Source organism: Osmerus eperlanus, chromosome 27 (genome assembly GCF_963692335.1).
Source record: "Osmerus eperlanus chromosome 27, fOsmEpe2.1, whole genome shotgun sequence".
Lineage (NCBI taxonomy): Eukaryota > Metazoa > Chordata > Actinopteri > Osmeriformes > Osmeridae > Osmerus > Osmerus eperlanus.
This window is the reverse complement of record NC_085044.1, coordinates 4,331,163-4,346,457: the sequence shown is the minus strand read 5'-3', so window position 1 is coordinate 4,346,457 and position 15,295 is coordinate 4,331,163. Positions and strand designations below refer to the sequence as shown.

The 15,295-nt window shown below is 47.6% G+C and overlaps 2 protein-coding genes across 4 annotated transcripts in view; one reads left to right on the top strand and one right to left on the bottom strand.

Moving 5' to 3' along the window:
* Nucleotides 1-10,284, bottom strand: part of LOC134013688 (rho GTPase-activating protein 26-like) — a 37,440-nt gene extending 27,156 nt beyond the window's left edge. For 2 of the 3 annotated variants that reach the window (XM_062453330.1, XM_062453333.1), the window contains exon 1: nucleotides 9,695-10,284. In XM_062453330.1, coding sequence (XP_062309314.1) covers nucleotides 9,695-9,848 — 154 coding nt within the window. In that variant the 5' untranslated portion in view covers nucleotides 9,849-10,284. The remainder of the gene's footprint in view (nucleotides 1-9,694) is intronic. The other variant, XM_062453332.1, reaches the window with a different exon arrangement.
* A 2,020-nt stretch (nucleotides 10,285-12,304) lies between these two features.
* Nucleotides 12,305-15,250, top strand: LOC134013784 (putative fibroblast growth factor 1). The gene is made up of 4 exons (XM_062453500.1): nucleotides 12,305-12,447; nucleotides 13,710-13,929; nucleotides 14,384-14,487; nucleotides 14,713-15,250. The coding sequence occupies exons 2-4, from the start codon at nucleotides 13,761-13,763 to the stop codon at nucleotides 14,908-14,910; spliced, it is 471 nt and encodes a 156-aa protein (XP_062309484.1). The 5' UTR covers nucleotides 12,305-12,447; nucleotides 13,710-13,760; the 3' UTR covers nucleotides 14,911-15,250.
* Nucleotides 15,251-15,295: the final 45 nt, after the last annotated feature.

Here is a 15,295-nt window from a genome sequence, read left to right as displayed (position 1 = left end):
AGAAAAATGTTTCAAGCAAAAGATTTGGAAAAATGTAGGGCGGGAGGGAGGGAGGGATAGAGGGAGGGAGAGAGAGGGAGGGAGGGACAGTGAAAGGAATTAACCAGAAAGAGAGGGAAAAACTGATCTGTTAAAGGCAGAGACAGTGTCTGGCGTAAGCTAAACATGACAAAGTCATCGCAAAGTCGTTTTCCTCCTGCTGTTTAAAGATGTGGAGTTCCGGCTGGACATTTTCACAGGTTCGCCCTGGTCTGGCTGCTATTCACCAAAGGAAACAAAAGCCTGTATCCAACATGACTTCTCACAAGTCACCCGCAGTTTGGTCAACTACTCTGCACACTTCCGTATAAAACCAGTTCTACTGCCCACATTAACACAAGACTAAACCCAGTTCTTCATTTCTATTTTTACTCCATCCAAAATGAAATAGCAGATAATCAAGCACCAGAAGTGCACAGTCCTAACAGTATTTCAGTAGTTGATGCCAGGGAACAGTCTGTATTTTACCAGACACAGTGGAACATCACATAACTACAGTATTACATAATTCTTATGACAGGGCAGGGGCAATAACTCAAGTGCAACATTGTAAAACAAATAATGTCATAGGTGCAGTCTATTTAGAACACAGTCCCACACCAACACTAGGAAACGGCTTCCACACAAACCTTTCTTGCTTTCCATGTTGTCCAGAAACCTTTACATTCAATTTGTCTGACTTCAAACCATCATTTGTATAAAACTAACCCCGAACCTTCCCTGAGACACGGCAGGGAAGGTCAGAGAGTCACCGGTGTTGTTACCGGTTGTGAGAGAGGGGAGGGAGGTCACCTTGTCTGCATGTTTTCAGTACGGCTCATGCAGCGGAACCACCCTGGCCGTGCTAGCATGTCCCCCTGCGTGTGTTTACACGACGCAAATACAGCGACCGAACTGGGCTGTGTAAACAGCCCCGATGTACAGAACCACCACAGATACACAGATACACAGTGTGTCACTGGGGTGGCACAAAGGTACCCGGAGTTCCCTAACCCTAACCCTGGCGCCACGCCAGGGTCACACTTTGTGTGACTCTTGACCTGGAAACTGAGCAGCCTTCTCGGTGCTGATTGGCTGACTCGAGGCGCCCCGGTGTGACCTCATTCAATCAGCTTTCATTGTGGCCGGATACGGGAGGACAGAGCCTGAAGACACAGAGAGGGAGATAACACACAGAAGAGGCAGGAGCAGAGAGAGAGAGAGAGAGAGACAGAGAGAGAGACAGAGAGAGAGATAGAGAGAGAGACAGACAGAGAGAGACAGAGAGAGAGACAGAGTGAGAGAGAGAAACAGACAGAAAGAGACAGAGAGAGAGAGAGAGAGAGAGAGAGAGAGAGAGAGAGAGAGAGAGAGAGAGAGAGATGCATTTTTACAGCGGCCTCAGATATCACAGCATTATCACATGACAGACCATACGAGAGTTCACCTCGCCGCTGGTCCAATCAGACGTGCCGCGAGGCCCGTCCGCTCAGTGACCCGGTCCTCCGAACCTCGGTGGCTCTCTTTCAACTGAGACGTTACGCAACCAGCAGGGAAGCACGAAACCCCCCCGGGGGCTGAAAATTCCACTTCAAAACAGAATTGGATGAAGTGCAAAGCCCCTGTCTGTGATCCTCTGTGACTCCTTCGAGTCGTTTCTCAGCAGCGGGGAGATTAGGCGTTTCCCATGAATATTCATCTGAATGTTTGCATGTACGGTTCCCCCCACCCCTTTCTCTCGTTAGAAAACAAGCCCCGTTCACGGCAGAGTTTGGGAGAAGGGCAGGGATACCGAGATAATCCACGCCCCTCCTACCCTCTCCTCTCTCCTCTCCTTGGTCCCCGAGGGTGCCAGAAGGATTCTAGGTCATCGGTACAATCCCATTATAACAGCAAGCCATGACGGTTAAATTTAAACCCCTAAGCGAGCTTTGCTCTGTATGTGTGTGTGTGTGTGCGTACAGCGTAAACACAATCCAGTCGACACAGAGAGCACGGAAAAGGGTAGAAGAGAGAACAAAAAAAAAACAAAAAAAAAGTCTGACTTGGTATTTGGCTGGCAGATTGCTCTGTGCAGCTCAGCAATGAACTGTGTGGCTTGGATTGGGTCTCTGCTGCGTGGTGCGTGTGTGAGCATGTGTGTGTGTGTGCGTGTGTGTGTGGCTGGTTCCTGTGTGTGGGCCTGTGTGCTGGATGCATCCATGCACGCATGTGGGAGCATGCGGGTGCGTGTTGCCTGACCTCCCCGACACCTGCCACAGGCTCTGGCCACGAGCCCACCAAGACAGCGAGGGTGTGGGGGAGGTATGGAGACAGGCCTGGGCCTGGCCTAGGTACAGCCGGGGAGAGCACAGAAGGGGCAGATGGGATGGGGGGGGGGGGGGGGGGGGCAAGGGGCTGGACTCCACCTGGACAGCGAAATGGTAAAGTCTCAATACCACACGGAAAAATGACTTCTCCTCCCCCACACCCCAGTATACAGTGAGCTGTGTGTCGCTTCTCTCTCATCGCACAGAGAGAAAGTAAGACAAAGACGAGAGAGAGAGACAGAGAGAGAGAGAGAGAGACAGAGAGAGAGACAGAGAGAGAGACAGAGAGAGAGACAGAGAGAGAGACGAGAGAGAGAGACAGACAGACAGACAGACAGACAGACAGACAGACAGACAGAGAGAGAGAGAGAGAGAGAGAGAGAGAGAGAGAGAGAGAGAGAGAGAGAGAGAGAGAGAGAGAGAGAGATGGAAGGGGGTGAGAGAGACAACTCCCAAGGATATGTACAGTTGTTAAAAAGCCAACACTGTTGGTTCAAACTCGTCTCACAAACCGGAGAATCTGAGAGCGAGGGACAAATGAACGCTTCCAATAAACACACAAACAAACACCATTTTCAACATTGTCGGTTTGGAAAGCCTCATTTCAAACACTTTCCAACAACTTGAGATCACTCGCTACAAGGTGGGCTTGTGTAATCCAATCAAATCCAAATGTATTTGTACAGCCCTTTTTACACGCGAGCATGTCACAGAGATGTGTAAGTGTACACGATCACTCTGGTGCTGCTTCGCAAATTACTGTGCACAGCCAGTGCCAAAAATAGCGAACATAAATAATCGACGAGCCTCCCGGGAGACTTCGACGTTCGAGTTTGGACACGTCCCCGACCCTCTCACATTACAAGATTATTGTTGCTAACCAACTTTGGTACAATTGTTCTCTCTCCCTCTCTCAGGAAAGTTGTGTGAATCCATTTGGGGATTTAGAGGCCTTTTTTTGAACTCCCGGCCCTCCCCTGGCACCGGGAACAGGGGTACATGGGACACAAACGTACTTCCTGTCTCTCCGCAGACATCCGTTAGTCGGAGCACGTGCCGCATAAACAGATGTGTGTCCGTGATACCAGCGAAGTGAACTTTGACCTTTGCGTGAATTTGAAATATTGCGCGTTAGCACTGTGCATTTTCACCTTCGTATATTCCCTGCTGGACAGAGCTCTATTGGAGGTACATAGGTCACATATAAAATACTAAATGGAAATTCACTTGTATCTAGACGAGCCAAGCAAATTGTAGACCGAGTGAAACGCCATTACACAGCAATCTAGATGGACAGACCTAGTCACCATCTTACAGCTGCAGTGTATGCAGCTAGGATGTTCACAGCCATAAAACCGTAAAAAAAAAACATGCAACATCACCCAACACGTTATCCTAGACTGCTATAAGAGATTACTTAATAGAAGGGCTTTTCAGTGATGTTAATATTGTACTAAGCTGTGCAATGAGCATGTTACTCATATGTTGTTTTGTTAGAGGATCAATTTTCTGTTCTTGTCTGAGTGGATACTATCCTACATTACGATAACTTTAGTTTGCAGCTATCTAGACTAATTTAGACAGTAAATGGTAATCTGCAGCAGGTCATAAGGACTTTGTTCCAAACTGACTCGGTACCAAAAGCCAGCGATCATTAAATGTCTGTTTCACTGTCTTTAGTGAGTAAATATTCAACAGAACTCTCAAAACAAGTTTTCAAGATACCGAAGGTCGCCTTGAAAAAAAATAAAAAAAATAAACTGCTACATGACACATGATATTAAACAGGAATATGTCTGTGTCGGACTCACTGGGAGCAGAAATGAACATAGAGTAGACTTGAGTTGGGTCCGGTTCAACTAGACAAGGCAAGAACAGGCCAGGCCAGGCCTCCTGTTTAACGGAACGTTAGAAGGTGATCATGGAGGAGCAGGGAGATTAAAGGTTTACAAGGAGGCTGCAGAGGATCAGTCTACTACATGTACGGCACCTCCTAAACACACACACACACACATGAACCCCCTGCCTCCATCCCACCATGCCACCCCCCTGTCCACCCCTTCCTCTCAGATTACTCCCATAAGCCTGAATTTTGACAGCATCTAGTTGGCTGCACCCTCCCTCCCTCCTCCCCCCCTCCGCACACACAGAGGTCTGCCCGCGGATTAAATCACGCTAGCAGGGGGTTATTTTTGGAGCTGGCGCTGGAGGAAACGGTCGGAAGCTCACGAACATCCACACTCTCGCTCTCCCTCGCCTCCTGCCAGTATGTTGTGGTTTGTTTGATTTGGCCTGGACACGACCGGGGGGGTTGGGCCTTTGCTGGCCACACACACTCTCACACACACACACGCGGATCCACGGCTGAACGTATGGACCGGGTGGATCACGAATAGGCGAATGAATCGACGGAAAGATGAAATGAACAAAGTATTCGCACGCAGGAGAGCAACATGGGTGTGGCTCAATGCGATAGGGATCACTTATCCAATATTGATCTTCCTGGTGTGTGTGTGTGTGTGTGTAGGTGTGTGTGTGCTGATGGGGCGTTAACACCGTCTCAGCCCAGGCAGCTAGGCTGTCAGACACACCGAACCCTGAGTTCTGGAACCGGCTGCGGCAGCCACTCGATACACACCTCAATTATTCACGAGCTCACCTCTGCGCCGCGCGACGCGACAATGACACCGTCCGCCAGCCCGAGTCGCGAACCGAGTGAGCCTGTCGAGAGAGCTCGTTCGTGGGCGCTTGTGTAAAAACAGGGGGCGGCCCACCACAGTTCCCTGTTCTGGGAAGGGGCTCTGTTCATGACTCGCAGGAGGAGAAGGCAACAGTAGTGACACAGCACTCGACGGTGGGGGATCTTGGTTTTGAATACACTGCAGCTACGATTCCGCTCGAAAACATCAGAGGTTGCCCTGGATTGCTAATATGGCTGGAGGCTGGCTGACTTGGAACACAAATATAATGGGGAGAGAAATGGAGGGAGGGAGAGAGAGAGACAGAGAAACAACAAATGAAATGTAAAAAATGTAGGTAACAAGACATTCCATGGAAAGGGACAAAGAATAAAACTGTTGAACAGACGCGCAGACAAGCAAGGGGGATTTCTGTCAATTCCTGTGACAGTATGCCGTCATAAAGTCACAATACTTCCATGGTTTCAAGTGAAAGAGCTTATTGGCTACTAGTGCTTCATTTAGGTCTTGAATACAGAACTACCTTGAAAAAAAAAAGTTGGTCAAACATTAAACGTTTCTGGTGGGCACATGCCTTGAAAGAGTCAGCAAAAGAAATTCCAACTCTTACACTAAACAACTGTGGCTTTTCACTTAAGCTATTGCTGCCAATGAAGCCTCAAAGTTCCCACCAAAAACAGGCTAAATATTCAAGTCTGGCCAGACTTCTGAGCAGCAACATCTTTTCTTAGATCACGACCAGTCTATTTGGGGGTTTTCTTTGATCGATACCATGTGTGAGATGATCCTGTTGGGCCACAGCGCACCTGTAGCCCGCCTCGAAGTATGGCCCGCATGGTAGCACGCTTTCATTTGGGGGCAAGTCACCTGCCTATAGGGCCTCTCTGACTCTCCTTTTCACGCTGAATGAGGTTTTCACTTTTGTTTTAAGTCTGGATAGTGTCTCTCTCTCTCTCTCTCTCTGCAACTATCTTTCCAAAGATTTGATGGCAAGACGTCTAGTCTGCCGTGTTGAGAGGCAAAAAGGAATTGCGATCGTAAATCCGCCTTCCACAGAGTCGGCCGTCGTCGTCTTGCACTCTCCTCGCAGGCCGTTGCCTCTGCTCTGCTCCTCACGACTCTGAGGAAGGTCTGAGATACCTTCTGCAGAGGGTGCCTTCTGCGCTCGACAGTGAGAGTTCTTCACACGAAGCTAGACATGACGGCTTTAGACTGAGACCAGGCTTGTTTTTTTTCTTCCTTTCTTGTGTGTGGTTTCATGTTTTATGTGTGTGTAAAAACACACCAGAGAACAGTTGGGTAATTCTACCTTTCAGAAAAGGAGCACTTGAGTACAGTGTACGAGCGCAATTTTTTCTTGTTGCCATTAAAAACGGAAACAACGTTTTTTAAATGTATATTTAGAATCGGCTGAGATCAAGAGACACTGGCCTAAAATACAGAGTGTGTGAGGCCCACATCCCCTTTTCACGAATAGCCCTCGACAGATGCCTGTGAAGATACTCTTAATCTGTCTTTCGTAGAAGCAGAAAATAGTGACGTACCGAACTGGACTTTCAGTTCCCCCTGACACACTTCCTAACACTCTCAACCCTCCATGGCTGCTCCGGCTCTTTCGGTCATTCGTCGCCCCTTCCTCTCCCTCCCTCTCTTCCTCAAACCGCGAGCGTGGCTGGCCATGTTTCACAAAGGCCGTTCAGATAAGGCCCGCAGCCCGCTTGGAGAACCTCCACCTGCGCACACAGCCAGAGGTTCTGCCCACTAGCCTACAAGGCAAAACGTGGGTTCAATTTCAGGAACCCTAGCCTGGAGATAAACGAGAAGGGCGTGGAATGTGTTGGGGGGGGGGGGGGGGGGACAATGTAAATGTGTGTTTTTTTTTAAGCTACAGTTCAGCTACATGTGCATGCATGCATAGATGGAAATCTGCATTGCGGCAGCCAGTTTTCCATATGACCTCAGGGACGAAAGGAGACGAGAAGGTTCTAGATGAACAGCGCCGCGACACGACACAACACGGATACGGTATGCGGTAGTCGACCGCAGCCACCGTGGCAAAGGACACACCTCAGTAAGACCCCAGTGGCTGCGTCTCGTATGGGAGGGCAGGTGGAGACACGGACGAGTCCTGAACGCCTGAAGGAGAACTAGGGGTGGACATGTTTCCACGGATGGTACTGAGAGAGCAGACATCTCTCTCTGACTGACCCACTCCAGCTCTGTGGGTTTCTCTTGCGAACACACACACACACACACCCCTTTGTGGGCTGATCTAAGAAGATCCCTCGACAATAGAAGAAGCATTGCTCCAATCCCCCCCCCCCTCCCAACGTCACTGCTTAAAGAATATTCAGCCCCCCCCCCCCCCTTTCCTTCATGCCAACCCCCACCAGCCTCATCACACACACACAATCACACGGCCGTGCACACACGCACACACACATTTTGTCCTTTGTTTCCATCTGACGTATTCAGCGGAATGCCTTGAGCAATAGCAACACCCCCTCCTCCTTCCCTCCCTCCCCCCACCCTCTCTCTCTCTCTCTCTCTATCTCTCTCTATCTCTCTCTCTCTCTCTCTCTCTCTCTCTCTCTCTCTCTCTCTCTCTCTCTCTCTCTCTCTCTCGTGGCAGTCGAACTGGACTAATGTTCAGCACGGCTTCTCTCTCCTTCTCCCTGGTGACAGCAGAGACCCCCGATATCTCTCTTCTCTCCAACCAGGAAAAATGTGAATCCCCTCACCACGGCTGTGAAAGTACCAGTCAGTGTGTGTGCGTACATGCGTGTGTGTGTGTGTGTGTGTGTGTGTGGGAAGGCCATACCATCCATCACCAGAGGGGACAGGTGAATGACTGCTATGACTGCTAACCACACAGGACAGGGACCTCTAGCAAGAGAGAGAGAGAGAGAGAGAGAGAGAGAGAGAGAGAGAGAGAGAGAGAGAGAGAGAGAGAGAGGTGGTTGGAGCGAGGGAACTTTAAATCAGCCCCTTCGTAAGCAATAAAGGTCAGATCCAGTTGGAGGTCAGTCCTCCAAATAAAAAAGGTCATCATCAAGTCCTGAGGACAGAGATTGTCATCCCTGCATCAGGAATGCTCCATTGATGTGGGTCATTTACTTATGGGATGGCAGTGGCCTGGGAAACGCAGTCAACACGGTGCTACAGAAGAGTGAACAGCAAAGAAAAAAAACAAAAAAAACGATTGAATGTGGGCCCTGGTCGTATAAAAGAACCCTGGACCGGGCCGATTCCCTTACCCTCCATCTGGTGACATCTGATCATTTAACTGGGCCTTGCATTACATATCCACTCCGGTTTCACATAATGGTCCACACACACACACACACACACACCGAAACAAAAACTTAAATGAGCTGTTTTGCCCTTTAGACGTCGAGTCTATGGTTATATGACTCCAAGCCTTCTAAAATAAGATGTCCATCGAACGCATAATGCATTGATCCATCTGACGAGGTCTAAAACCATCCCTTGGCAGAAAAAAAATACAAAACATGAAAAGCTCGCTGCCATAGACGTTAATGCCCTCGCATGATGTGACAGTCCCCCATCTGTGCTCCTTTGATAGATCGCTCAAGCAGATGTAGGCCCAAGATAAAGTTAAGTACCGTCTTGAAGTGAGGTTAGGTTCACCACGGACAGCATTTTTGGGGGCTTTTACTTTCCACCGTTTGTCACCAAAACAGAGATATCGGAACGCGCAGTCTTCTCCAGCACCGCCGCGGCACCAGTAGCACAATAATTGAGGGGTTTTTGTTTTCGGTAATTAACGGAACCCGTGTTTGTGGTCACTGGGAAGGGATGTGTCGTCTGTGTGTAATGACGGGTTGATATGGGATTTCACCCACGACACCGAGCCTGCTAAAACATGGCTTGCTGCTGCTGGTGCTGCTAGCTCTGGGCTGACCACACCACACAACGTGCAGGCAGACAGACAGGACAGAACATGCCAGTACCATCTTGCTAAGTTCGGAAACGACCGAAAACAACCTCTCTTTCTCCCTATCTCTCTCTCTCCCTCTCCCTCCCCATCTAGTGTCCCCCTGACCCTGGGGTAATGGTCTCTCTGTTTGATTTCTGGATCGTCCTCACGGACAGAGGCAGAACTGTCCAGATTGTCAAAGTCAGCTGATGGGAGCTTTGAGTGATAAAGGGCAAAGCTTTTTAATGTATTGGCCTGCAGCGCTTTGAGCATCCATCACAAACAGAGTGAAGTGGAACATTCAGGTAATGTACTACTTTGAGTCACAAAACACGAGGTATAATAACAGTGTGTAAACACGGGCTTCTAAATGGGGAGATGATAAATACAGGTTGGGCGATATTTAACAAACACCTGTCACAAAAGCCTGTCTATTTACTGACAAGCAGGTTGGTGATGGTTAAGTCTCACATCATACTAAATATACAATGCTATGGTACAGTAGTGTGATAATAACACCGTTTTTACCATTATAATAACTTCTGAAATAAATGTAACTTTTACAGTATCATATTCTACGCGGAAAAATGACGTACTAGAACCGTTCTAAAAATAATAATCAGTTTAGTGGACATTTCAAACCGTAGTAGAGCAGTCATCACGAAGTGCTACATTGTTGCAAGCAATCATACAGCTCTTTCTTTTCATTCCTAAAAGGATCGTCTTACTTTTCAGTGCTTGGATGAGTGCCTTCCCATCTTTGATCAGCTCCTTTATGAACTTGTTCGTCTTGTCCAATTCCAGTTCGTGCGACTTTAATCTCTCTCGGAACTGGGGACTGTCCAGGTAACAGTCACTGAACTCCAGGGCGGGCAACCCCATGTTTCCACCCTGACTACAGGCACCAGTAAGGTCGGAGGAGGAATAAAATGTTTGACTGGTGCTGATGTGCAATCCAATGATAAGATGTCTACACAGTAGGCGAATTGATCCAGACACCTGACTACATTACTGTAAGCACAGCATCCACCCAGTTATCTTGCTTTTAATGGCATGCAAGCGTGCAAACGTGGAAATAGGCTTCTATTTATCGCTGATCCTATCCAAACCGCATCTCAAAAACACACTCCAAAAAACTGTTCCTGCTCCGAAGGGAAAGAAGCCTACGGAAGGTTGAATTAATACGCAGCTGTCAAAGATCTCTTGTAAACTTGAGCATTCCTCAAGTCGGCGTCACCGTGGTCGAGCAAATTGAAGGAATAGATAGTATGGGTAGTTGCGGGTTCTTTCCTGGGCGTTTTAAAAGCAGAGCTTTCTCTCAGTCATCGGCGTCCGTATCAACCTACCCCGAAACAGATAATCCTATGACTGATGCTTCCTGCAGCCAATGGAATTGTTAGGTTCAGGAAAAGTCTAAAGAACTGATACGAGCTACACTTTTACAAGACGAAAGATGGTTGGACACGAAAAGTGATGTCAGTCGAGCGGGGAATTTCTATAATGCGCTTTCGTTCACCGATTTTCAATATACCCCATGATGAGCGACAAGGACAAAATAGCTATTTATGTATTCACTCTTTTTAAAAACAAACATTGCCTATTAGATGGAGTTTTTTTCAAGCGATATTGCCAAAAAAACATTGTTTGTGTGTCTATACTAGTAGACACAATTGTTTGTCTTATCCCCATTGTTTTCTTACACAGTTTTCTCAATAGTTTGTGGGTCGCCTATTCTGTCAGCAGCCTAATATAAAGTGTACCTTCCTGTAACAGACTGTTTCATAACAAAAGACATAACAATTAAACACCATGAAGTAGGCTACAGTTAGAAACAAAATCCAGACTTTTTTGTTGTTGTTATATGGTTTTCGAGCATTTTGAGTTTGACTGATGCCAAAAGTGCCGTTGTCAGATTTATTTTGAGAATGTTCTCATGAGATGAAACGGTCTCCCATTGTATGCACCAACAATCTTTGGAAAGTGACATATCCTTGAGAAACAATGACTGTCTTAAATCTGTGAACCATTAGCATCACCCAACCATAATCATCGGACACCACAAACAATGTTTTTATCTAATAGCTCAAATTAAAGCTGACAGCCTGCACTTGATTGTCAACTTATCCCTAAATTGTTTTGAACTTTACAGAAAGAATGGGCTAAGCCGATTGCTGGACTCCTTCCGTAGAGACAGAACACTTCTTTCAATGCATGTGTGTGACCAGGGTTAGATTAGATTTGGGTTTCCTCAGCCGATGGAAATGGTTTGTTAGATCATTGCGCCACCACCTGGTTGTCATTGGTATTGACTGCTCATCTTCAAATCGAGGACTGAGTCTATCTAACAAGATATTCATGGACCAAAGCAAACCTCACCAGATACCACTAGACTGGGTGGTCATGGTATGTGTCACCGTAAAACCTATAGGCTACTGAACAGGGTATATGTTTCACAATGCTCACTGCAACAAGGTTTGTGAGAATATAAAATATTTGTAAACTTTTTTTCAAGACCTGCTACTGCAGATACTGTCTGGAGGATAGGAACTGCTTCCAAACTAGGTCTGTAAATGTGAAGTAGTTACAATACCATGTCTGAATGGTACGAATAATAACTGAAAGACACATAGACTGCGTGGGTTGGTTTGAAATCATAGTTTACACGTAAACACAGCATGTCCTGACGTGACAACACGAATATCGCTAATATTGATAATAATAATTCCTTATTATGTCATTAGTTTTTGTGTCTGGAGAAAATAGGATAGGAGGACTGTGACCAACCGGACTCATCTGGACAGAGCTCTGCCCCAGTTTTACAAATGATTTATGAGGCAGACACCCTGATTGAATAATGAAACCGGGCACAGTATGGGAGAAGAGAGAGAGAGAAGAGTCGTGTCAATAATTCAGGGCGGACCACACACTTTCTGCGCTTCTGTCTGTGGAGCTAAGGCAGTGTTGCCATGCGTTGGGTGCCATAGCAGAGGAGACATAACATGTGCCGGGCAAACAGCGGGGGGGGGGGTTTGGGGGGTGCGTCAAGGGGATTTGTGACCGCTTGTCACAGATGTGTCACTGGCTTCTCTTGCGTGAATCCCTGTGTGAATGTTTGGACCTGTGTCGTTCTCCCGTGTCTCCAAGACGCCCTAGTAGGAATGTGTCGTGTCAGAGGCATCCAGCTCACTTCCCGGCGCAGACCTTGGCTCAGGCCGCCCGCGTCACTGGGTGAGCTTGCTGGGTAAACATAGTGTCTTACGGGCAGCTGCCGAAATAGACCTGCTGACGTCAGCGGGGGCGATGCGATGGCGCACAAATACAGAGGGTGCCACTCTGCCCCTCCTAGCGCTGTGGGAAACCAGCTGTACCCACGAGACTGCCGGCTGAAGACACACATTCACCACTGCGGAACGGGTACCACTCCAGCCTCACCCTGGAAGAGGAGAACAGGAAGACATGTTGGCTCGTGGGTTTGTCCCAGGTATGTAATGGTCTGCAGTCCCACACTGTCTGGGCTCCTGGGCTGATCCGAGGTCAGCTTACCCTCCTGAGAGGTGGACTTCCCTCTCAGTAGGAGGAGGGAGCCAAGCCGATCCGAGGCCAGTGTGGGAGATTGTTTTTCCCGCGTTGGGGCCAGGCACCATCCGGACGTCACTAACACCAGAGGGTTTTCTACCCTGGTCCCACTGGAGCAGTCTGGCACCCTGGCTCCACTTCCCGTATCGCTGTGTGTTCCTCCCACAGCACCCAACCCCCTCCTTTCCTTTCCCCTCCTCTCCTCTCCTCTCCTCTCCTCTCCTCTCCCCTCCCCTCCCCTCCTCTCCCCTCCTCTCCCCTCCTCTCCTCTCCTCTCCTCTCCTCTCCTCTCCTCTCCCCTGCCCTCCCCCCTCCCCTCCCCTCCCCTCCCCTCCCCTCCCCTCCCCTCCCCTCTCATCTCATCTCCCCTCCCCTCCCCTCCCCTCCCCTGCTCTCCCCTGCTCTCCCCTGCTCTCCACTCCCCTGCTCTGCCCCTGCCGCAGCTGGGAGTCCGTGTGGGAAAGTCTCACATTCCTCCTGCGGCTGTTTTTTCTCTCCTCCACTTCTTCAAGCAGTCAGCCGGGCCAAGCCGGACTGATGGATTTCCAAGTCATTCCGGATGAGGAGTCAAAGGCCCCCTAGATAAAAACAGTTGCAACAGCGGCATGCTGGTTAGCCGTGTTCCTCATATTCGACAGGGCAGGGTGGACTGTGTAAACTAACTTCTGAGGAATAAAAGACACGGCTTGTATTTTGACTTCCAGCCAGGGCTGAATTGTTTACGGCGAAGGAGGTCGGCAAAGGCTTCGGGAGACTCTATGAGGATTTGGCAAAGGGTTTCCGACTTGGTTGTCTGGGTGACTGATTTTGGGATTGACAGGTGATCCAAGGTTCCTGTAAATCAAGGCTTTTGCTTTTCTCACATACTGTACCTAGTAACATAGCCAAACAAACTAAAATGATGTATTATTGTAAATGTACAATAGTGAATGTGAAAATATAAGGCGTAGTAGGCTTATTGGTGATTTGAATACGTTTACTAGGCCACTTATCTTAAGCGTATTGCATTGTATGATCAATATTTCATGTAAAGATGCCTTCTTGCCTCTGATATTGGTATGGAGAGAGTCAATGCATTTACAGTCAATGTGGTATCAAACCCTGTCAGAGCTGTTGTCATGAGGGGCTTGTGATCTCAGTGCAAACTCCCCTCTGTTTGCATCCCAGCCACAGGCACGTCTAGTGGGAACTGTGGTGTGTCCCCAACCGCTTTTCAGAATGACAGAAGGGGACATCTCTGTCCTGTCTTTGGGGCCGTCGACTCTCGACCTGTCGCAGCAAGACTACAGACCTGTCACCCGTCTCTACAGCATGAACGGTGGACATCATCTGAGAATTCTCCCGGACGGGACTGTCACCGGGAGCAGGCAGGAAAACGACATTCACGGTATGCTTGGATGAGTTGAGACACCATTCTCCCACCGTTAAACATCAGACCAAACATTTAAGATGAATGACATACTCCTTACATGCGGCGTAATACTCCTTGTAATTCGATAATCACATAACTTGATTTGATATCTCATTAATGGAATTAGAAATTTAACTGGCTTTACATTCGTTTACTCAGAAATGAAGACCCAATTTGATATGTAACTTCACATCGAATCATACAATGGAAAGGACATTCAATAGATAAGACTAATCAAAGGCTAAAATATCCAATCCAGTTGTATGGGCGTATGTGAAGCCCTCTGTGACATTGCTTGTAAAAAAGACATTTAGATTTTTTTTTGGAATGTCCAGATATCCTTGTAACCCTCTGTGCAATATTATTCTACGTATTAGAGGCAGACGGGTGGATATGACTCCTTGTTATGTAATTATTCATGTTTTTGCAGCCATCCTGAGAGTAAAAGCAGTGAGTGCGGGACTTGTAGTCATAAAAGGGCTGAAAGCGGCACTCTACCTGACCATGGACAAAGATGGGCACGTTTTTGCATCGGTGAGTGCGCATCACTGTATCGCAATCACCATCACCTGGATTCACTTCATTCAACTTGTAAAGTATAAACGCAAACAAATAAAGTTCACTAAACATCGTGGAAATACATTGTCAGAGAACCCCTCTTTACGGTGTTTGGTATCACAACCCCTCGTTTGGTGAGTGTCTTGTCTTGTCTCGGAGTGATTACGTTTCGTTTGATGAACCTTTTCTCTGCTCTCCCAGCCCACGTTAAAGGACGAGTGCTACTTTCAGGAGACCATGGAAGAGAACCATTACAACACCTACATGTCTCAGAAGTACAGCAACTGGTATCTGGCACTGAAGAAGAACGGCCAGCCCAAAGCAGGCCCTACAACACACCTCGGCCAGAAGGCTGTCTATTTCCTGCCACGACCGGTTGATGATAGCACTGCCATGTAGAGGCGAGGGGCACCGCGCAGGATCAGGTGACAGCCACTCCTGTCAACTATGCATTCTTCGCTATTTCTGATGGAATCATAAAACCAACACATATTGTGCACATATTGTAAAATGACTGTAAGCATGCTGGACACTGCCATGTAACAGACCAACAGACTTCAAACATGAGTATTTATGAATATAAAAAGTAGGCCCATGTCTTTATAATCTTTTTTCAAGAACATTTGATCATTTTTATAATTCTGCTATGCAATGCTGGAATGTTAATAGTTATTTTTTATGAATTGATCATGCAAAACTTTGTCTGTATTCATTATAAATAGTGTACATACTTAAAACAATATTGAATTTCAATAAAATGTTTTGTTTATGAAACATTGCTATC